Genomic DNA, 23,586 nt, shown 5'->3' with positions numbered 1-23,586 from the left:
ATTTTACTAAAATGCTGACAAAAGCTGAGGAGGTAAGAGAATGAGTGAAGTAATGTAGTAGTACTGTATAGAACTGAAAAAATACAAGTCAATCTCTAAAGGTGACCCTGGAGAACCGTTGCCATGGAAGAAAATCATCCCAATGTTACCAAATATCTCAGTTTGTTAAGAGAAGGCAGGAATTCAGACTTTATTTTTTAACATTTAATCTGCTGATTTGTAAATCCTGACTCAAATTAAGCACATAGACTTATAACACTGTGAATCAAATATATAGAATTGCCTTGCTAGACTTGGCCATCAGCTTGCGACTGCTTCATCCAAATGATCAAACACGGTCAAAGGGTCTAGAATGTGAGCTCAGACAGGTAGAAACTATAGCACATAAAGGATCTGGGGGCTTGTTGGTATACCAACTGGCTGAATACTATGAATTAGAGTTCAGAGAAAGGGATGCATTATGAGGAGCAAGGATCAGAACTCAAATATCAAGGAAGTGTGTAAAGAAGATTCTTTGGATATAGAAAATTGATGTCAGGAGGTGTTGTGATAAGACATTATAGTAAAAGTGAAGGTGGGTTTGAATGCAAAATGAGGATTCTTCAATTATTTTCAATAAACAACTAAAAGTCACTGACTTTTGGTTGATTTCAGTCAGGGCTGAGCCACTTAAAATATGGAAGTATTCTGGGCCAGGTAATAATGTGATTATTGAAATTTTGCTTTTTATTCTGTCACCAAAGTTGTGCCATCTTAGTGGACTATGACCCTCCACCCAAAGGCCCATGTTGACATGGATGTTCAACACTTAAGGCAGGGGGTGTATATGGTGAACAGAACCAGCCAGCACCATGTATTCTATTTATTGTTTGATGTTTTAGCAGACCCTCATAGATTGGTGCTCCAGATAGTTGTCAGGGTGGCTAGACCTGTATCTGGCTTTCTGTAAGGGAATGCCAAATACAAAATGGATTCTTGGAAAGTGACCTGATATTGGAATAGTCTTGCCTGCAGTGGAGGAAGTGGGTGGAGGGGCAGATTTGAGAGATATAATGACTGGGGAATAAATAGCATCAAGATAGTGGCTAGTTGTAACTAGAGAGCAAGATTAAAAGTGGTCCATTTTATCTCTGCAACCTAGGTTCTTACAAGTATGATGGAAAACATAAAGTCATAAGAGGAACTTTCAGGCTATCCATGTGTTCTCATTAAGAGAAAATGCACAACCTTTCTTCCATGCTGGCATTTTAATTTAAGCTAGTATACACAATTCTCTCTAGAGCTGTTCAGGAAGATCCATTCAAGGCTCAGCTTTGTTTTGTTGTTTTATTGTTTATCAAGATGGTAGAAGCAGACTCTGTATGAAACTGTCAACATCAAAACACTTTCATTCTTTCTCCTTTAAATAGATAACACAATAAAGGTACTGCCTAATCCTGGCTTATTAAGGATATCTTAGAAATGCACTGGAAGTGTAGGGATGCTGGTCAAGTAAATCCCAAGCCCCAAGGACTCACCCTGAGGCAGGCGAATCAGACAGCAGTAGTGCCAGACAAAAATAAAAGCTTAATAACTTCATTCAACCTAAACAGCAGTTTTTGTAAATTTTTCAAATGCAACTCAGAATTTGCAGAGAGTAAGCACTGTGAGAGCAAAATAGCACCATTTGATAGCTGCTAACCTTTACTAAAGACTTAGAACGTTCCAGGTGATTTCATACCAAAGTTATCTATATAAGTTAAATATAATGATAAATTTTGACCATCTCTTAACAATGCCCTAAAACATGAACCTATAGTTTTATACTAAGCAAAGCAACAGATTCTATTAAGAGTAGCATTCAGGCTCTTCCATGCCACACAACTTGTCATGTCTTTTCTCTGAGACACAGTACGGCAAAGGTTTCTCCTAGGTTGGTTTTCCCCTTTTAGTTAGAAGGAGAGGAAGGCAGGAGTGCTTGGGTCCCACTCAACCAGGCACCAAGGAATGCAGTTAAAACGCAGGTATTCTGCCCCCAGGGGAAAGGCTGTAACTTGGCTATTTCTGTACTCTGGAAGTATGGGGGAGTGCATTTTATAGGCCAAAGGAAAGTGAGTAGAAACATCTATATACACTAATATGAGCAAGAAAATGGACTAGATTATCTATTTTGAGGGAAATGTGAAATAAATGTAATGAATGGGGATTTTTTTCTCCCTTTAGTTTTTTATGTTTATTAAATTTTGCTTCTTAGAACTTCTAAGAAATGAGTATTTGAGGGCAACTCAAAGATGCAGAGGTCTTCAGATCTTCTTACGTTCTCTGTGACATGGCTCTATTAAGCAAACATGTTTGTGTTTGAATGTTGACTTCTCCAGCCTCATAATATCACCTTTTGCTTTGCATTTGTTCTTACCAGGAAGCAGAATGTGCCTACACACTCTTTGTGGTCGCCACATTTTGGCTCACAGAAGCATTGCCTCTGTCGGTAACAGCTTTGCTACCTAGTTTAATGTTACCTATGTTTGGGATCATGCCTTCTAAGAAGGTAAGTCCTCTTGCCAATGTCATAAGTTGATTTCCTGTTTTGTATTGAGATTTCCATTGAGAAAAGTTATTTTTAAAGGGAGCAATCATCTCGTTGGTAAGGTTCCACATAAGTCCCCCAAACTTCCAACTGTTTCTCCTCTCTGGCATTCTGCATGTGTGTCCACCTTCAAAGAACAAACACAAGCTGCAGCTTCTTGAGTCATGCATGTCAGTGGGAGAAATGTATGTCCCCTCTTCTCTCACTGACATCTATGCCTAGTGCCTCCCTCTCAAAAACAGGGAAATTTGTTGACATCCTCCATAAGCTTTTTATATTCAGCAGAATTCAGCCTCACGGTGTTGGAAAAACAATTTTGTTTTTAATGAAGAAAAAGTTTCCCTGTTTTCATTTCCAGAAACCTGCCATTTCAAAAGATAAAGCCAAACTAATGTTTATGTATAGCTCCATTTTGTTCTTGCTGAGAGGAGTTTATTCATGCTAAGAGGTGTTTATTTGTTCTATACAATCTAAGAGTACCCATCTGAAGAAAGTGGATTTGGTTTCCCAAACGCATTGAAACCAGTCTCCAGCCACCCAGTGAACAACTATCTAAACCACAGCTGAAACAATCTCAAGAAAGATGTTAAGTTCGAGATGCCAGTCAGTGCAATTTATCACCTTTGGACTTCTATCTTCTGCCTGGGTCTAACATTGCTCTCTTGATGCTTACCTGTCTGTCATTTTCTTTTTAACTAACCCTTGATTACATTTCTTCCTGTGAAAGGAACGGTTCCCTTCTTTATTTTCACATCCTTCTTCCTGATTTTGGAGCCCCAGTCGATCTTTTTGCACTTCTTATCCTCTCTGATCCTCTTTTCTTAATGGGTTTTCCCCTCCCACCTAACTTCGTGTCTTTTCTTTCTAATGGCCATTGATTTGGAAGAGTGGCCAGGGCTGTACTTCAGTTCCTCTTGCCTCCAGGCTGACATTCTGCTGCCCCATGGAATCTCAGAGCTATAATCTATTAAGCTTCTTAAATGCTTAAACATGCTATATGGCTTTCAATATCGGGAATAAAAAAAGAAGGGGTTGATCAGTTGTTAAAAATAGGGTGTCAAATTTTTAACCCTTGTCCCATGGGCTTGGATGGTTCTGTGTCCAGAGATAGGTATGTTTAACAGTTATACCTTTGTCTGTTATGGTTTAATAACAATAAAACTGACTAAATTAACTGTTAAAAAGAGGCTGAAGTAGAAGTGAGATTCACTGGACTCATGGGGCATTTCTGTAGCAAGCTGTTATGGGAAGGGACATAGAAACATTAGAGGGAAGCAGGAGGGAAGGGTGCCTGGGAAGGGCTGGCTTTGTAGGAGCTGCCAAGGATATATACGTCTGCCTCTTTGTGGTGTGTAAGGGCCTGACTAAAGGCAGCAAAATTGTAGGTGCCAATGGCAATTTTGCATCACTCTGACTGCAGACACCTGCCCAACAGTCCTTTATCCCCAGACTAATTTAACAGTCATAGAATCTTAGACTTGAAAGGGAATTCTTCTTGGTCACTTCTCACCTAGAACAGGGATCCCATCCAATATCTCCAATATCTCTTACGGATGAAATCATTCAGAAGGTGTTTAAAAGCTTTCTGGGTTATGGGCCTCTAATATCCCTTTCAAGGAGACACATATTATTTTTGAATAATTTTAACTCATAAGTAACTCAGCTTTATTGAGCCCACATCTGAAACTCAGTCACTGACTCATAAAACTTATTTCTAACATGTAGAATTTCATAAATAAACCTTAGCTCTTTTCATGAAAATGTTGCTTGAATTTGAAAACTAATATCATTTCCTCCTTATTTCTTCCCACCTTGAGCCTTAGTGGTTTCCAGACCTCAACTCCCATCCTCAAATCTGCCATTTCCAACTCCATCACCACCACCATCTTCTTTTTCTTCCTGAAACTAACTCTAGTTTGTCAATGAGACTTAAGAATTAAATGAGTTAATAAATGTAAATTTCATTACATAGTAAGTACTCCATATATGTTAGCCAATGTTATTTATACATTCACAAAAGTGAATAGATCATTCTAGAAACATTCTGAGTGTTGCAAAGGTGAATGAGCCTATCGTCTTCCCTATGGCATTTCAGCCTAAGTTTGTTTTAAACTTTATGTGATTCTCTTCACCTTGTAAGTTTAACTGGAACTTGCAGCAAATCATAGTCCTTAGAACTTTTAGTGGAGAAAACTGTTCTCAGACTTGTGATCCTTTTTGCCGACAGGGTAACTTACCTTTTACTAATAAGTTAGCTGACCAAAGCTACAATCTGTTATGAATGAGCTAGAGATTTAGTCATAAGACCTGAGCTTAAAATTTGATATTTATCACGGATTATGATCATGTCCTTTAATAATTCTTATCATCTGTAAGTGAGATGTGATAATGCTACACAACCCATTGTTGTCATGATCAAATTAAATAATGTAGGTTAAACAATGATACAAACTAAGTATCAAGCATTTTTATTAGTTTTAATATTCCCAGTTAAAATTTGTTTTGAGAGTTTTAAACTATAATTCCTGCCCACTGCAGCATCTTTGAATCTCAGATCTGTCACTGAGTAGGATACCATGTCATTAATGCCCTCATCTAAGTTTAGAGCCCTAAACACCTCTCTCTTTGGCCATCACAGTTATAACTTTACCTATTTATTAAGCCAATCCTAAATACTGGTATTTTGCTGAGCCCATTACTGTATTTGAAGAATATCAACAAATATTAAACTTTTCTCATATTTGTTGAACTAAACCAGAAATGTAAAGTATTTAGAGTATGTTCAATTTGATATTTCAAAACAAGCATTAATATTATTATCATCAAAAATATTTAAATATAAATTTTACATATATGAATGTGAAAATACACATGTATGGAGATATATATATAGAGAGAGAGAGAGAGAAAGAGAGAGATATAGGTATTATGTTATGTGTTTACTCAGTTATTCAACAGATATTCATATGGTAGTACCCTGCCAGGGATTTAGGAACATATCAATGAATAAAAACAGGCAAAATATTTCCTGTCTTTCTAGAGGAAAGGAGGCAATGAACACTATATCTGATAAATAGAAATATTATACAGTATAGTGAGCTAGAAAGGTAATTTTGTGCTATGGAAAAGATGCAACAGGATGATGGGGATCAGAGAGAATGGTAGTTTTAAATAAGATGGTCAGGTTAGACCTCCTTGAGATAGTGATACCTGAAGAAAGACTTACAGGAAATGAAGGAGTTAGCCATTTGAATATTTGGAGCATGACTATTGCAGAAGAGGTAACAACCAGTGCAAAGACCTCATTGCAGGTATATCTGCAGTGTAATTGGAAGAGAGTAACTAAAAAGGAGAATAATAGATTAGGTCAGGTACGTAATGTAATGAGGCAATGGACCAGGTAGGGTCAAAGTAGGCCATTGCAAGATTTTAACATTGAATAAAATGGGATCTTTTGAAGAGTTTTGAGCACAAAAGTTAAATGATCAACCTAACTTTGATTTTAAAAAGGATAATTTGGGCTGCTGTGTTGAGAAACAAGACAGAAAGAAAGAGGCAGGTAGCAGGTTACTGCAGTAGGTGAGAGACCATGGTAATTCAGACCAGGGGCAGTAGTAGAGATATTGAATGTATTGCTGATAAAATTTGAAGGTAAAATCAGCAAACTTTCCTGATTGATTAGATATGGCATATGGTTGGAAGAAAAGTGTCGAAGATGCCTCACAGCTTATCTGCCAATTGGGAAAATGGAGTTTCTATCAATTGAAATGGGAGGAAGATGGGAAGTGCAGGCTTACTCTAGGAAAGGGGCTGACACTTAAGAGTTCAGTGCTGGACAGAAAAGTTTGAAATACCTATTAGACATCTAAGTGAAGATGTTGAGTAGGCAGTTGAATACAAAAGCGTCCAGAGTTCATGAGAGAGAGCTAATCTGCAGATATAAATCTGAGATTCATCAAAATATAGATGGTATTTAAAGCCCTAAGACTTGATGAGATCACTCAGGGAGTGAATGAAGATAGAAAAGCAAAGAGGACAAAGAACTGACCTCTGCATAGCTATAACAGTAAGAGGCAAATGAGAAGAGAAAGCACTAGCCAAAGAGACTAAGAAGAAAAGGTTATTGAGGTAGGAGGAGAACCAGGAGGGTGTGGAATCTTGGAATCCAAGTGAAGCAAATGTTTTGAAGATGAGGCAATGATTATGTGTGTCACATCTGCTGATAAGTCAGTTAATGTGAAAAGTAGATATTGACTATTGGATTTAGCTAAACAACCTAATAACTAACAAAGCACCTTTTAAAAAATATTATCTCATTTAATTTGCAAGGTTGGTGTGAGGTAATATTTAATTTTTACAACTATTTATTGATTTGTAGAAAGGTTGCTGAACTGGTAAATTACATAACTAAGAGAGAACTCAGGTGCTCTGATTGCAAAAGCCCATGCTTTTTGATGAAATCCTATTTTGAGACAGAAATATAACTATGTTGATCTTGCAAATAGATATCAAATTTTATTAGAAATTTTATTTGACATATCAATTTTGCCTTGAGAATAGTTATATTTATCAGTGTAATTTACAAACCAACAGCACCTTCTTCTATTACCTCCTGGACAAGTAGGCCATAAACAAACACATCTGCCTGAGGCTAATGTTTCTTCTCAAATATTCTGACTGATGAAAACCATAGAATAGGTACTACAATGAAAACAGAGAATGGGAAGTTTTTTTCTTAAGTTTAACAACTAATTTTATTTGGACTGCAGGCTATAGTTTGTTTGCATGGTCTATTGAGAAAACTGGCAAACTGTGGGCCTGAAGGCCAAATCAGCCTGCTGCCTAATTTTTAAAATAAACTTTTTAGTAGGACAAATCCATAGTCATTCATTGACTATTGCCTTTGGCTATTTTGTGCCATGACAGAGTTGAATAATTACAATGAAGACCATATGGCCAAAAAAGTCTAGAATATTTACTGCTTGGCCCTCTACAATATGCTAACTCCTCATATAACCCAAATCAGTAACAGCAAGAATGTCTCATAGTCCTGGACTTCTCTCTGTGTCTAATCACTTACTAATAATGGCTTGCTTCTAAGTGTTTATTTGTATTTTTAAGTAATTCTGCATTTATTCTTTCATTTAATTCTCAGAGTATTGGTAAAACAGGGTATCTTAGCCTATTCAGATTACTACAACAAAATACATTAAGCTGGGTAAATAAACAACAGATATTTATTGCTCACAGTTCTGGAGGCTGTGAAGTCCAAGATCAAGGCACTGGCAGATTGAGTGTATGGTACTTGCTCTGTGCTCCATAGATGGCATCTTGCTGCTGCATCCTCACATGATGGAAGGGGCAAGGGAGCTCTCTCAGGCCCCTTTTATAAAAGTACTAATTCCATTCAAGAGGTTGGAGTGAACATATTTGGTTCCTTCTAGGTGCCAACATATGAATTTGGGTGGGGGACACCAACGTTTAGACCACAGCAGTCAATAGGGCTTATTTCCATGAGCCAAACTGCAAAAGAGATAAGGGAAAATGAAAACTTATATCTTTATTCATTTTTCAATAATAAACTCAAGGATCAGCTCCTGTAAGAAGACTTTCCCAATCTCTCTAGGAAAAAAAATTATCACCCCACTTACTTTTAAAATCTCAATTATATTTTGGAGAGGTATCATTCAAGCATCTATAATACTTTATTGCACTTTTTGTTAACTTGTTTTTTCTCATTTAATAGCTTGTAAGCTCTTTAAGTCTAGGGACTTATTAAATTTAGCATCCATTGAGTGCCAGTTTGTGCCAGGCATGTGCTAAGTCCATAAATACAATGATCAATAAGATACATCTTGCCTTCAAGATAAATCTAGTGTAATAAAGGGGATAAATAAGTGAAGAAATTATCAATATATAAATTAAGATGTACTATAAAAAGGGAGATATTATCTAATCCAGTTTAGGGTCCTAGGGAAGATATCTTAGAAGAACTGACATCTTCCATGAAGGAAGACTAGAAGTATCCAAGACAAGGACAGAGGGTCATTCCAGGTTAAACTGCAAGCAAGTGTTAAAGCAGTTCTGTGTTTGGGGAACTAAATACATAGGAAGAAGAAGGGTGCAGTGGCAAAAAACTAAATTGGAGAAGTGAAATGGGACCAGATGATGAAGGGTCTTTTATGACATGTTGAAAATATTGGATTTGGTCTTTAAAACTATGGGAAGGTCTTAAAAACTATACTGAAGAAGTATAAGAAGGACAATTGTGTGATCAGATTTACGCTGTAGAAAAGGGGCTATGACAATGGTATGGAGTGGATCAGAAAAAGATTGGTCATACAGTAGCCAAGTGAGAAATAGTGAGGAACTTAATCAAGGTAGTCATGTGTAAACAGAGAAAAAGGGATAAATTTTAAAGATATGAAGGACCTAGGAATAATAGGACTTATATTGGAAGTGAAAAAGGAATCATGGCTGACCTTTAGGTCTCTGTCTTGGGCAACTGAGTAGATAGATGTTTACATTAACTACAAAGGGAGAATGTGTTTGAAGGATGGGGAGTGAGAAGATGAGAAGTGTCATTGTGGATATGTTGAATTGTAGGTGTTTGTGGGAAATTCAAATGGAAATGAACAGTTGGACATATCAGTCTGAAACTCGGAAGACTTATCTGTGTGGAAATAAAGATCTTGGTGTAGTCTACATTCATTTAACAAATGTTCATTGAGTGCCCCCATGTATGTGCCAAGCATTATTTTAGTCCCATAAAGTTGAATCTTTCAAATTCAGTCATTGGATGGATAAAACAAGAAGACTATAAAGACTATGGACAGAACCCTGTGGAATACCAGCATTTTGGAGGACCGAGATAACTGGATTTTCAAAGTTAGAAAAAAAAAAATTCACAGGCAGGTATAGAACCAGGGAGAAAAAAAAAAACAAAAACAGCTTCCCGACTCTGGAAGCACTGGTAAATTAATATACTGAAGTACTTATACCTAGACTAAGAGTTGAAAGAGTTGGGAGACTAGGAAGTAGAGGACAGAGTGTAGAAAATTGGGATATAAGAGCTCAGAGACCATAGCTTATTCATTGTCCCTCTCTCCCTCATTCTTTCAATTCTATTTACCAAGCTCTCCCACTGTGTACCAGCACTATGCTAGGTGCAAAATATGTGATGGTTAGCAAAATAGAGTCCTGGTTTGGCTAGCAAAACGGATTCCTGGTCCTCATCAGAATGTATGGTATAATAGAGAAAACAATAAGCACGTAAACAAACAGTATTTACGTAATGTATATACTACGAAAAAACCAAACAGGGCTCTATGATACAGAAAAATAATAGGACCTATTTAGAAAGGCCTGATATTTGAGAATTGAAGAGGTGCAAAGAGGGAAAAATTTATCAAGCATTTCTTAATGTATACTCTGCTCCTATAATATTTTTGGTGCATACAGATAATTTTTTCAATGAGTAATAAATGAAACAGCAAGGAAATTGATATAATTATTTTCTATTATCCAATCACTACAAAATGTAGAGAGATAGATATAAACTTTGAAAGACATCATAAATGAACATTTTATAAAATATAAAAGTTGTCCACTTGCCTACTTTTAATTTCAAGGGTAATTATCAATTTTTGCTCTTTATTGAAACAAAGCCAAGCTTAGCAAGTTATGTTAAAAATGCAGATATAATTTAATATAGCAAAATTATCATAAGAATTGATTTTCCTTTTTGTGGTTTTGTAACATTAGAATGGTTTTATTCCAACATTCCCATTCCTTCTATTAGCTATTGTTTGATTTTTTTAGAGGGGCATTTACTCTTATAATCCTCTTTCAGCACAGCCTTGTGTTTCAGTTTAGCCAAGTGCTTCTTAAAGTAAGTTCTCTTGAATACCACTCTCATGAAGTGCTCCACCTAAAAATTAAATAAAAATAAGTTTTTAATAATTAAGTAAACCCGAAAAATATGTAGTATATGATATCCCCCTCTTTAAAAATGACATTATACACTATTGTTTAAAGGTTTTTGCAAAGGCCTATAGGAGAGAAAGTTCTAGTATTTCAAAATTCTGTTTTCTCAACCTAATCAATTACACAACCCTTTTAAAAAAAAGATTATGTACCTAACATATTTCAAAGTATTCTTTAAGAAATACTGCTGCAAATGATTGCTTAAAGTTCTAGGTCCTTTACTAATCTCTGAATGGTGTTGACTGAAAATTGCTTAAAATATTAAGTCTCATTTGAGGGTATTTGTTTTATAATTCTTTTATTATTTTTTTTTAAGATGAAGTCTCACTCTGTCGCCCAGGCTAGAGTGCAATGGCATGATCTCGGCTCACTGCACCTCCGCCTCCTGGGTTCAAGCAATTCTTCTGTCTCAGCCTCCAGAGTAGCTGGGATTGCAGTCATGCACCATCACACCTGGCTAGTATTTTGTATTTTTAGTAGAGATAGGGTTTCACTATGTTGGCCAGGATGGCCTCGAACTCCTGACCTCAAGTGATCCACCTGCTTCGGCCTCCCAAAATGCTGGGATTACAGGTGTCAGCCACCATGCCTGGCCTTAAAAAAGTAATTTTGAAAGTAAAATCATTCAATATATAAAGGTGTGACTGCAGTTACAGCATAATGGGTCATGATGAAGACAGTAGTAAGTTGGAGCTTGATTGAAAACATTCCCAAATCACAGTCATTGCCATTCCACTATAGATGCATAAACAAATTAGCCCCAATAGAAAAGCACTTACCTGATATTACTCAGCTATTTAATAACCCTGAGTACTCTTTTTTCGGTATACTTTTCCTTAACACCATTTTTGAGTAAGAATATAGAACATGTCTAAATTTGTATTCAAACACATCTACATTTTTCTCAACAAAATGGAAAGATTATGCGGTTGAAGGTCAAAATTAAGAGCAGCATAATAATGTCTTTCTTGTGCAATGTTATTTTTCCCCACCAAAGTAAATAATCACGGGTTTAATTGTTATTTCAGGTGGCATCTGCTTATTTCAAGGATTTTCACTTACTGCTAATTGGAGTTATCTGTTTAGCAACATCCATAGAAAAATGGAATTTGCACAAGAGAATTGCTCTGAAAATGGTGATGATGGTTGGTGTAAATCCTGCATGGTAAGTACTGCATTTACTGCTTCCAGTTTACCTGCTGAACAGACCATTTTTGTGCAGAGCAAATAATCAAATAAGTAATTCACACCCAGGAAATTCTTTGTATCACAGTCTGACTTATGATGTTTTTTCCTCTGCAAATATGAAAGTGATATAAAGTGTACTTGAGTTGTAGGAGGAAAAAAAAAACAACTTTCACTGCAGGTCTGATTACAGGGTGCTTGGAATACGTGCACACAACTTTCTCACCTTTTATGCATCATAGAAGTCAAAGCTGAGAGAAGCTTTGAACCTCAACAGACAAGATTGATAGACTTCAGAGTAGATTTTCCTCCGATCTTGTTTATTTGGCTGATTACACATTCAGAACTTGTTCAAGAGCATCCTTTATCATTAGGGAGGATGTTACAAACCAAAGACAAAGACATTACTGACAAAATACAAATGTGTGCAGAAAAATTCCAAGGTGAATATTTTTCTTTTTAAACCAACTGTTGCGAAGTGAAAAAATCAATTAAGACATTTCATCTACAGAGTATGAAATCACTCATCTGACTGATAAAATTAATTGGCTATTTCGGTTTTATTTCACTTCTTGCTAAGAACATGAATGTAAGCTAAAGAAAATTTCCAGTGTCATAATCATTTGCATAGTGGCATTTTGCATTAAAGCCTTAGATGTTTCTTCCCTTCTCATCTTTCTTTGAAAATTAGAATATTGTATTGACTTATATTGCATAATTCATTCTAGGGCGTAGACACATCTGTGTTTTTCATTTATGGTGCAAATTGTTTTGCTAAATACAAAAAAAATGACTCAGACGAGACAAATTTTCAATTTTTTTTTACTTAAAAATTGTATAACACATATGTGATTAAGACTTTATCTCGGTAGGGCACGGTGGCTCATCCCTGTAATCCCAGCACTTTAGGAGGCCAAGGTGGGTGATCGCTTGAGGTGGGGAGTTCAAGTTTAGCCGGGTATGGTGACAGGCACCTGTAATCCCAGCTACTCGGGAAGCTGAGGCAGGAGAATTGCTTGAATCTGGGAGGCAGAGGTGGCAGTAAGCCAAGATCGCGCCATTGCACTCCAGCCTGGGCAACAGAGTGAGACTCTGTCTCAAACAAACAAACAAACAAACAAACAAACAAAAAACAAAACGACGTCATCTGACTCTTAAAATGAAGTGGCGCTCCATGCCTTTTAGGGTGCTATAGAAATGTATCTCTTTTTCCTGACCCTCTGCTCACTGTTCCAGAGGATGATGTAATGCACTCCACAGTGGGGCAGAAGTTCTGTCCATTATGCCACTAAGTGGCTCTTCAATTTAAGGCATTTTCACCATCCAGAAGCTTTATCTGATCCTGGCATTTTTTATACAAAGATTTCTTGTCTTGACAATGCCTTAAGAAGTTAAAAGTTCTTAATTTTCTTTTTTTTAGAAGAACCATTTATTGTGTAAGCAGATTCCTAATACATTTTATTTTATTTTGTTGTATACATTGAAAATATTCACCTTATCTGAGTCTGAAACTTACAGTGTGGTATTGTTCTTGTACATCTGTTTTAAAAGGGTGTCAGATTATTTCATAAATTGCTCTATATAGAAAGGTGTGCTTCTGAATGATTTTCTAGGCCCGCCTACTCAAAAGAGATCATTTTTTTTCCCAAGTGTGACTTTGAAAGTTTATAGATATGGCTTAAAATTTTGCAGTCTTAGGTATATTATTTTTAAGGAGAATAACTACTCTATTTATAAAAGAAGACAACGTAGTGTGTCCAGATCTTGACAATAGGAAAGGATATCAGATTCAGGGGAGCATAAATCAGAATATTCAGAAAATTCAGAAACCTCATTTTAGCAAATGACTGTATTTTCTCCACCCACCTTATACTGAACTAGTATAGTGAACAAGTAAAAAGAGGCTTTATAAATATTAATCTTTCTTTGTCCTTGTACCTCCCTGACACCCCTATGAACAAACAGAGTTATGGCTAAAAGATAAAAGAAAAAATAAGGGACCTTAAATTCAAAAGTTGATTGCAGTTTTGTCTTACTAGCATTTGAAGATAAGTGGTCAGCTGTGAAGAGCATTCAGATATTGGTGTAATATTATAAGCTGTTATGTCATATAACCAACTTGCAGTTCGTTTAGTTTTAATCATTTTTCTGTTTCTGAAGAGAAAATTTGCATGGTTCCCTGGGAGACAAATCTTAAGAACTCCACTTTTACATGTATGGCTTTGATTTCTACCTGGCTGTCACTGTACTCCAATTTCATCATCTGGGCAGAATCTTAACCTTCCATGTTTTGAAAGACTTAATTTCCCAACTCACAAACCACATCTTAAACATCTTCCAGTTAAATAATACGGTGCTAGTTAAGCTAAGAGCACAGCTCCACAATAACGGCTCTCTGGTTTCAGGCTGACGCTGGGGTTCATGAGCAGCACTGCCTTTTTGTCTATGTGGCTCAGCAACACCTCGACGGCTGCCATGGTGATGCCCATTGCGGAGGCTGTAGTGCAGCAGATCATCAACGCAGAAGCAGAGGTCGAGGCCACTCAGATGACTTACTTCAACGGATCAACCAACCACGGACTAGAAATTGATGGTATCGCATGTTGATATGGCCAATCTGGGGTCTAGTCATTAGAGCAATAGACATAAACTCAAGAATTCTAAGTTGTATTTTGAATTAACCGTCTATACATGCATGATATGAATTTAACTTTCTTCCCTCTATAGTTCTCAGTATCTACAAAAATAGTTTTCTACAAATATTTTACCTAAATTGTTACATTTCTATTTGCTTGCAAAAAGAAGAATGCCTTTTCTATCCCTCAGCCAGACTGATGGAACACTCTCTCATGTCTTTATCAGTAGACCTCCAGGTTACTCTTTCCTATACTGAAATGGCTTTCCTGCATAATATTGGGAATCTTTAATTCCTACATTCTATTTGGATACAGCATCAAATTTCACTGTTATTATTTCTGGCTCTGACTAACTGCTCTGATGCAGTGAAAAAGTGTTGGGAGGATATTTGTATTTATAAAATAAGATGACTGTTATGTTAGTACACAGTGAATTTTTTATTTTCAGTTTCTACTAATGCTTCCATCTTCGCATCCACACACAGGCAAACCCAATGATAATCCCTTATTTAAATTGTTTTTCTTTTATTTAATGTTTTACAGAAAGTGTTAATGGACATGAAATAAATGAGAGGAAAGAGAAAACAAAACCAGTTCCAGGGTAAGGAATACTGACATTTTGATTGGGATTTTTCCAAATTATATTTTAATAAAATTATAACTGGATCAATTTATTTTTCAGATACAATAATGATACAGGGAAAATTTCAAGCAAGGTGGAGTTGGAAAAGGTACATAAATTTGATTCTTTCTAAATAATTACATACAAAATTATATTAGAGCTGTAGTTAGATACATACGCATTTTAAAACCTGCCGCTTTCTTCCTTTTCTATAAATTATTTTGCTTGACTAAGCAGTAGCATGGTGTTTGATAAACTTTCATGAACAGACAGAAATCAACATCTGGATAGGAAACATTTTAGGCTCTGAAAATTAGTATCATTATTTTCTCTTTTTACCAGATCAGGATAATGGCAGTTAGCCAAGGTAGTTTAAAGAAATATAATTCCAGTCTCAGAATATTGCTTCATTTTCTTTTTTTTAACTTTTATTTTAGTTTCAGGGGTACATGTGCAGGTTTGTAGTACAGGTGAATTGCATGTTTTGGGGGTTTGATATATAGATTATTTCCTTACCCAGGTAATAAGCATAGTACCTGATAGGTAGGTTTTTTTTTTATCCTTTTCTTATTAAAATCTTGCTGGCCTAATAGCCTGATTTTCATTATGGGCATCGTCGTCATTTCTTCCAGGTTATGAACTTGGAGCAACTCCTATTCATGTAATTACAAGTCGTTATCTTTAGTGCTTCCATTGCCACTAAAAAAAATCAATGCAGAATTCATGAGTTGCTTCTGTCAAATACAGGTGGAGGAGTTGTAGCCATTCTAGATATTAAAAGAGGGAAGGAGATCTCTGTAAACTATCCCATAGAATTCATTTCCCCAGAATAAATCAATATAAAAATACTACACTAGATTGCACTGGGAGCAATATATCTCAAGACCTGAAAAATAAATCCCACATAGAAATAGTCCTATAGTAACTATGGCATTAGGAATAGGAAAGTGGGACATATATTTCTTCATCTGGCCATGGAATGCATTAACACGCAGTTCAATAGGAAAAAGAAAACCCTCTTGTTAATTACAGAAATCTTCTAGGAAAGAGCAATTTCTATCTAAAGAGAAAATGAATACAAAGATAAGTTTTAAGCCATTAGCTACAGAATATATTAAGGATTTTTTAAGATGGGAATTGCATATATATTTATGAAGATATTATCTTCAGAGATAGAAATAATTCCTTTAAAACATGAAAAATTAACAGTATGCCAGGTATGTTATAGAATAATACATTAGAAATGGGCTTTATGTGCCTGATTTATAATCCTTTGGGTATATACCCAGTAATGGGATGGCTAGGTCAAATAGTATTTCTAGTTCTAGATCCCTGAGGAATTGCCACACTGACTTCCACAATGGTTGAGCTAGTTTACAGTCCCACCAACAGTGTAAAAGTGTTCCTAATTCTCCACATCCTCTCCAGTACCTGTTGTTTCCTGACTTTTTAATGATCGCCATTCTAACTGGTATGAGATGGTATCTCATTGTGGTTTTGATTTGCATTTCTCTGATGGCCAGTGATGATGAGCATTTTTTCATGTGCCTTTTGGCTGCAGAAATGTCTTCTTTTGAGAAGTGTCTGTTCATATCCTTCGCCCACTTTTTGATGGGGATGCACACGTATGTTTATTGCGGCACTATTCACAATAGCAAAGACTTGGAACCAAGCCGAATGTCCAACAATGATAGACTGGATTAAGAAAATGTGGCACATGTACACCATGGAATACTATGCAGCCATAAAAAATGATGAGGTCATGTCCTTTGTAGGGACATGGATGAAGCTGGAAACCATCATTCTCAGCAAACTATCGCAAGAACAAAAAACCAAACACCGCAGGTTCTCACTCATAGATGGGAATTGAACAATGAGAACACATGGGCACAGGAAGGGGAACGTCACACACCGGGGCCTGTTGTGTGGTGGGGGAAGAGGGGACGGATAGCATTAGGAGATATACCTAATGTTAAATGACAAGTTACTGGGTTCAGCACACCAACATGGCACATGTATACATATGTAACTAACCTGCACATTGTACACATGTACCCTAAAACTTAAAGTATAATTTAAAAAGTAAAGAAATGGGCTTTAAAAGCTGTTATGAAAATTGTCACACCTAAACAGAAAGAATATACATGCATTCAGTAAATTTCTTGTGGTCATCTTTGGAAACCTAGTTTTCTATCATAAGGCCTAAAGTTTCAGTCAAAACCATTCAAATTGATTTGATATCCAAATACTGTCCCAGGCATTGTAGGCAGGTCTTTTGATGAAAAGACCTGCTCCTTACTGTAAGCAGCTCAGAGTCTAGTGGACAAGACGGATTTATAAAAATATGTCTGACATAAGTACCACAACAAAGGCATGCACAGATGCCAACACTTCTAGAAGCAGGAGCAACTAGTTTGATCTGGGAGTACTGCAGCGAGGAAGTATAATGTAAAGACATTTGAGTCTGGAAAGACCAGAGCATGTGCAAGCAGAAGAGTGTGAACTCATGAATGCAAGAATGTGTCTACCTTGTCAGCACTTTAAACTCTGGCACATTCCCATTGCCTGACACAAAGGATGTATTCGATAAGTAGTTATCTTTATCAATTAATGAATGAGTGAAAGCAAAAGAGTAAAAAGAGGAAGACACTTTCTAATCAGAGAGTACAACTAATTCAAAGAACCAGCTAAGTAAAGAATGTTTTTTTTCAGGAAACCTCTACAATGCAGATGCTAGAGATGAGCTGTTGTGGGGAATAAAATTATTGTATGGGTTTGTCCAGGTTATAAATATCTCTTCATCCAATGCAAAGGAGTTTAGAGTTGATTTTATGGAAAACGCAAAGCCTTAAAACTGTGGGGCAATATGATAAGTTCTGCCTTTGGGACAACCTGAAAGTCAGTGGTGAGCTTTTTGATTAACTGAGCAACTGAGCTTTTTTATTAATTAGACATTGGGGACGAGGGAAAAAAATGTAGGAGATGCCTCCACTGCTCTAAACTAGGGAGCAGTAGATTGTGATGCCATTGATTAGAATGCAGAACTCAGAGGTAAGAATAATCTTTCAATAGAGAAAAGATAACGGAGATGCATTTTTGGCAATAAAGATTAATATCTTAGTTTAGGAAAGGAAAGCCAGGCTTTTGAGTGTTGATTCTATGGTCTTTCTAGAATGCAATGCACAAAAATTTAGCTTTATATAAAAACAGGAATAGTTTTTTGCTGCACTAAAGTATTCTTTATAAGACATGCATGAAAGCATTATTTTATATATTATACATTTATAATATGTTTTGATTTTTAACAATTATAGGTATATTTTCAGGAATAAATGTATATATAGTTTGTGTTACAATTATAATAAACTGCAGCTGTTCTTTGATAGATTTACCCTATATAATTTAACACTGATTATATGGAAGAATGTATATCTACTTCATCTAGCTATAAAATATTTATATTAATAATCTTTTGATCTTATGCTTTCTTCTTGAAGTAGGTAGGATATTCTATTGAATTAAAATAAATCGTGTGGGGTTTGACTTTGAATTTGACCTACAAGTCAAAAAAAATACAAATATTACTCCTTTTTTGGGGAGAGTGGTATAAATTAAATTTCAGAGAAGATAAATTTCCTTCAGTTCAGCTCTGATTTTGATTATTTCTTGTCTTTTGCTGGCTTTGGGATTGTTCTTGCTTCTCTAATTTTTTTCAGTTGTGATGTTAGGTTGTTAATTTGAGGTCTTTCTAACTTTTTGATATGGACATTTAGTGTTATGAATTTCCCTCAACACTGCCTAACACTCATGACATGAGTTTACCTATATAACAAACTTGCACATGCACCCCCAAAACCTAAAATGAAAATGAAAAAAAGGAAGAGAAATAAAATAAAAGGCTTAGCTTTTTTTTTGGTAATCTGCACAATTTTGCTATGTTCCTGCAATAAAATAAATAAATTTTATTTCTAATGAAATTATTACAATTTGATTCATTTGAAGCACCATTTATTTAGTACAAAACTAAAGATTTTAAAAATTTAATTAAAATCTCTTTACTAATATAATTAAATTAATCTAAGCTGATCAATAAGCTTACTTCAGTTTTTAGAACTATAATATTTCTCCCCAAAGGCAATAACATACACTGATCCATATAAAGTTTAGTGTGTAGTAAGTAGAAAATTCTCAAGTAGAAAAAAATAATAATGGCCCCCAAATAAATTCTGTATTTAGCAATGACAGTAATATTAGTTAAGAAATATACATTTAACATTTGCTCAATGTCACCTTTTCAACAAGACCTACCCTAATCTCCCTATTTCACTGCAGCCACCATATCCCATATCCTTCCTCCTAATCCTCCTGACTCTACCCTACTTTATCCAAAAGCATGTATCACCTTCTTACAGACGATATAATTTGCTTAATTTTTATTTATTTTGTTCATTGTCTTCTTTCTCCACTAAAATGCAAGGTTCATGGGGCAGAGATTTTTGTCCATCTAGTACATATCACAAATATCTTGAATAGTGACTGCTGTAAATAGTAAATATTTGCTTATTGAATAAATAAATTCAGTAATATTTTTATCAAATGATTACAATTAGAGTAAAATAACTCATGTTGTACATAAACTACACTAAGTTTCCAGTGTCTAGTTAACCATCAGGGAAAATTCAGAGAAGTCACTATGGACAACAGAACCATTAAATACTATTATTTTTGGCTGCTTTAAAAAAATAAACTACACCAAGCAAAGAATCAAACTGATAAACATTTAAAGTCAACACTATGGATCAGACTGGTTTCATTTTGGGTAGAAAGACAAAAAAATGGTTTGTAACTAAAATTTATCAGCTCTAAAATTCTTGTTAATGGAACTGCAAAATTCTCATACAGATAATAACGATGATCATTTTGCTGGTGTGATAAAGACTAGATGTTAGTGTTGAAGATGACGGATATTTAGTAGTCCAGGACCTTATTTTGAAGTATTCATATCAAAGAGTCACTTTCCTATGCTGCATATCTAAAAAAGAGATTTGTCCCATGACTTAACTTTTATGAAGTTCTCTTCTCACTATAGGCTATGGCCCCAATACTAACTGAGCTCTCTACTTGCCCAGAATAAAGTGGTGAATAGTTACCAAGCCCATAAATCCCACATTACCCCCTAAAAGTAGCTGAAATATTTGTAGACAAGAAAAGATACTGGGAGAAGAAAGGAATTTCCTAAAATTACACTGACAGTACCTGAGGAAATATATTTGTCAGGTTCCATTGGGGTACCTGGTAAACCAACCACCATGCATACAATTTCCATGGGAAATGAGTTCTAGGTATCCGAAAATCCATTTGTAGATACCAAAGAAGGAATAAAGTTGCTAGTTCTTTCCCTCCCCTGCAAGCGTTAATGTCATTCAAAGAGACAGCCCAGAGTTTTACATCAGCTCAATTTCTAAACCTCCAGGCATCTACAAATGAAAGAGATTGGAAAATCAGTATACTTTTAATGAAAAATCTGAGATAATTGTTTTTCATTAGTTTAATATAAGTTGTAATTCCTCAAAGGGAAAAGTTCAAAGTAAAAATATCCTTGAATAAATTACATCTTGCTTTTAATTAGGTATTGTTTAGTTTCGGGGTGAAAATCCTTATGGTTGAAATCCAATTGTACAAGACAACACTTTTTAATGTTCTCCAAAGATTCAAAGGAGTCTTGTAAGTACAGTAATAAACATGGTTCATAATATTAGAAACTAGGGGTATTAGTTCTGCCAAATAAGGAGATATTAATTCTGGAATATCTGGCTCCTAGATCAGATATGAAAAAGGTATTTTAGCTTAGATCACATAACAAACAAAAGCTGGCTCTCCTTCATTATTCTTCTATTTTCCTAAACTGGGAGAAATTGGATGGCAAAGGCAGTAATTAGTACTGCTCAACCCTTACCTGACTCAACCTAGGGTTTCCTTTTATTCATGCAGTGGTTTATAGAGAATGTTTATAGAAGACGTAAGCAAGGAGAGAGAGGGAGACTACCACACACCCTTTAGGAATCACAGCAACAATCTGTGGACGTGACCTCACTCCAGATTTCAACCTTTATTCGAGTCAAAGTGCTATCTCCATTGATGGCCATTCTTAGTTGTGGTCTCACAAAACATTTTTCTATTAAAGAAACTATTGACTTTTGAAAATATCATTTCTCCCATATATCTTTATTTTATGAAATACAAAAATCTAGTTCTTCACATTTTATGTTATTGAAATATTATCTAGCAAATAGCATAAGCTCAGCCATATTGGTGATATCTGTTCTTTAACTGTACAATAAGCCCCCCACACTACATAGCTTATTTGAATACTATATTTTATTTCTTGAAATACTCAACAGTGTTCTCCTATGCATCTTCTAGTGGTATTTTCTAAAAAAAAAAAAAAAAAGAAATATATTTGTCTCCAAATTGATTTTTCTGTATTTTGATTATGAAATATTTCATGCATATATGCCTGCATAAAATGTGACTAAATATTTTAAAGAATAACAAAATAAGATAATGTATACCACATCCCAGCTTAATAACTAGAACATAATGATTTCTAAAATCTACATGAGCCTATCTCTTTTCCTTACAGAATCACCCCCACCCCCTTGCCAAGTTAGCTATAGTCCAAATTTTGTGTTAATCATTCTCTTGTTTTCTTTTGTTTTATCATTTGCACTAGTTAAGGTATGGATTGGTCGCCACAGCAAAGACCAAATATAGCAACAATTTCAACAAGATAGAAATAGGCTGGTATAGTGGCTCCTTCATCATCATGCCCCTGACTCTTTCTATCACTTCTCTGCCATTTCCAGCACTGGAAACTTGTAGTTCAAGATGGCTCCCCATCTCCCTCTGTCCATTCTGTATCGCAGCTAGCTGCTCAAGGAAAGGAGAAAGTGGCAGGCATATGTACTTAGAAATTATTCTATTACTTTCCTGGATTTAAGAGTATTCAGATTTTCTATTTCAACATCAAACAATTGCATTTTTAAAAAGAAATTTATGTGTTCCATGTCAAATTTAGTAGTGTGTGGTTGTTTATAATATTTTCTTATATCTATTTAATTTCTATAGTATTTATAGTTATATGTCTTTATTTCTAACATTTTCCTTGTGCTTTTAAAGATTATTTGAAGATTATTTTTAAATAATCTTTATTTCATTTAAATAAAATAAAGATTTTATTTAAATCTTTTTTAATGTAAATCTTTATTTATCTTATTTTATTTAAATCTGTATTTTAAAGATTATTTTTCAAATAATCTTTCCAAACTATGTCTATTTTATTAGTCTTACAAGTCTTGTCAAAGAACCAACTTCTGACTCCTTTCACCCTCTCTATTTAATGTATATTTCATATTATTTTTAATAATTTTCTTTATTACTTTGTTCTGTCTACTTTGTTGGTGTATTTATGCTCTTGCTCTTTTGCTAATTTTTAAAATCTGACCTTTACCTTATTAGTTTTGAGTTTTTCCTCTCTTCCAAAGTAAGGATTTAAGGATATGAATTTGCTTCTATTACTTTAGCTATTTTCCATATTTTTCAGTTTTGTGTTTTCTGATTTCTGTTATACTAGATTTTTTTCACTCAAAAGATGCTTAGAAATGTGTTTGAAATTTAAAATAAATTAGATTTTTAGCTACTTTTAAATTTTTTCTAACAATTTTTCCGCGGTCAGAAACTGTGGTCTATATAACAGTTCTCTAAAACTTGTTAAAGCAGCTTTTCGGACTAGCACATAGTCAGCTATAATAAATATTTTTCATTGTGCTTAAAACAAATTGTACATTTTTAACTAATTAGGTTCGATGTTTCCCAAAACTCTGTAAGATCAAGTTACTAGTTGTGCTTCTCAAATCTCTGTGCTCCGACCAAGTTTTGTCTCTTTTTATTCAGCAACTGATGGGACTGTTTTGTTAAACTCTCCTTCTATCATGTGGGTATTCTATTTCTTCTGATACTTCTGTCCGTTTTGGTTCCTCTGCATTGTTAAATTATGTTATTATGAACCCATTTAGAATATTTCTGTGTGTGTGATTGATTAACATTTTATCATTTTGCTGTGCACCTCTTCATCTATCTTAATTTTTTTGGTCTTTGAGTTTATTTGTCTGCTGATAATACAGGACGACCAGCTTTTTTTTTTTTTTTTTGAGACTGAGTCTCACTCTGCCACCTAGGCTAGAGTGCAGTGACACGATCTCAGCTCACTGCAACCTCCGCCTCCTGGGTTCAAGCGATTCTCCTGCCTCAGCCTCCTGAGTAGCTGGGATTACAGGTGCCCAGCTAATTTTTTGTATTTTTAGTAAAGAAGGGATTTCACTATGTTGGCCAGGCTAGTCTCGAACTCCTGACCTCATAATTCGCCCACCTCGGCCTCCCAAAGTGCTGGGATTACAGGCATGACACTACCAGCTTTTATAAGGCTAGTATTTACCTGGCATTTCCTCTATCCTTTCACTTTCAACACTTCATGACACTACCAGCTTTTATAAAGCTAGTATTTACCTGGCATTTCCTCTATCCTTTCACTT

The 23,586-nt window shown here is 35.2% G+C and overlaps 1 protein-coding gene across 1 annotated transcript in view; it reads left to right on the top strand.

Annotated features, from left to right (window-relative positions):
• SLC13A1 (solute carrier family 13 member 1) overlaps positions 1 to 23,586 on the top strand; it is an 84,396-nt gene that overhangs the window by 16,125 nt on the left and 44,685 nt on the right. The window contains exons 2-6 of the mRNA XM_003808625.4: positions 2,399 to 2,527; positions 11,581 to 11,717; positions 14,143 to 14,330; positions 14,917 to 14,974; positions 15,056 to 15,104. Coding sequence (XP_003808673.1) covers positions 2,399 to 2,527; positions 11,581 to 11,717; positions 14,143 to 14,330; positions 14,917 to 14,974; positions 15,056 to 15,104 — 561 coding nt within the window. The remainder of the gene's footprint in view (positions 1 to 2,398; positions 2,528 to 11,580; positions 11,718 to 14,142; positions 14,331 to 14,916; positions 14,975 to 15,055; positions 15,105 to 23,586) is intronic.

The sequence above is a fragment of the Pan paniscus genome, chromosome 6 (genome assembly GCF_029289425.2).
Source record: "Pan paniscus chromosome 6, NHGRI_mPanPan1-v2.0_pri, whole genome shotgun sequence".
In the NCBI taxonomy this organism is placed as follows: domain Eukaryota; kingdom Metazoa; phylum Chordata; class Mammalia; order Primates; family Hominidae; genus Pan; species Pan paniscus.
The sequence above is the reverse complement of the archived record's forward strand: the minus strand, read 5'-3'. Positions and strand labels throughout refer to the sequence as shown.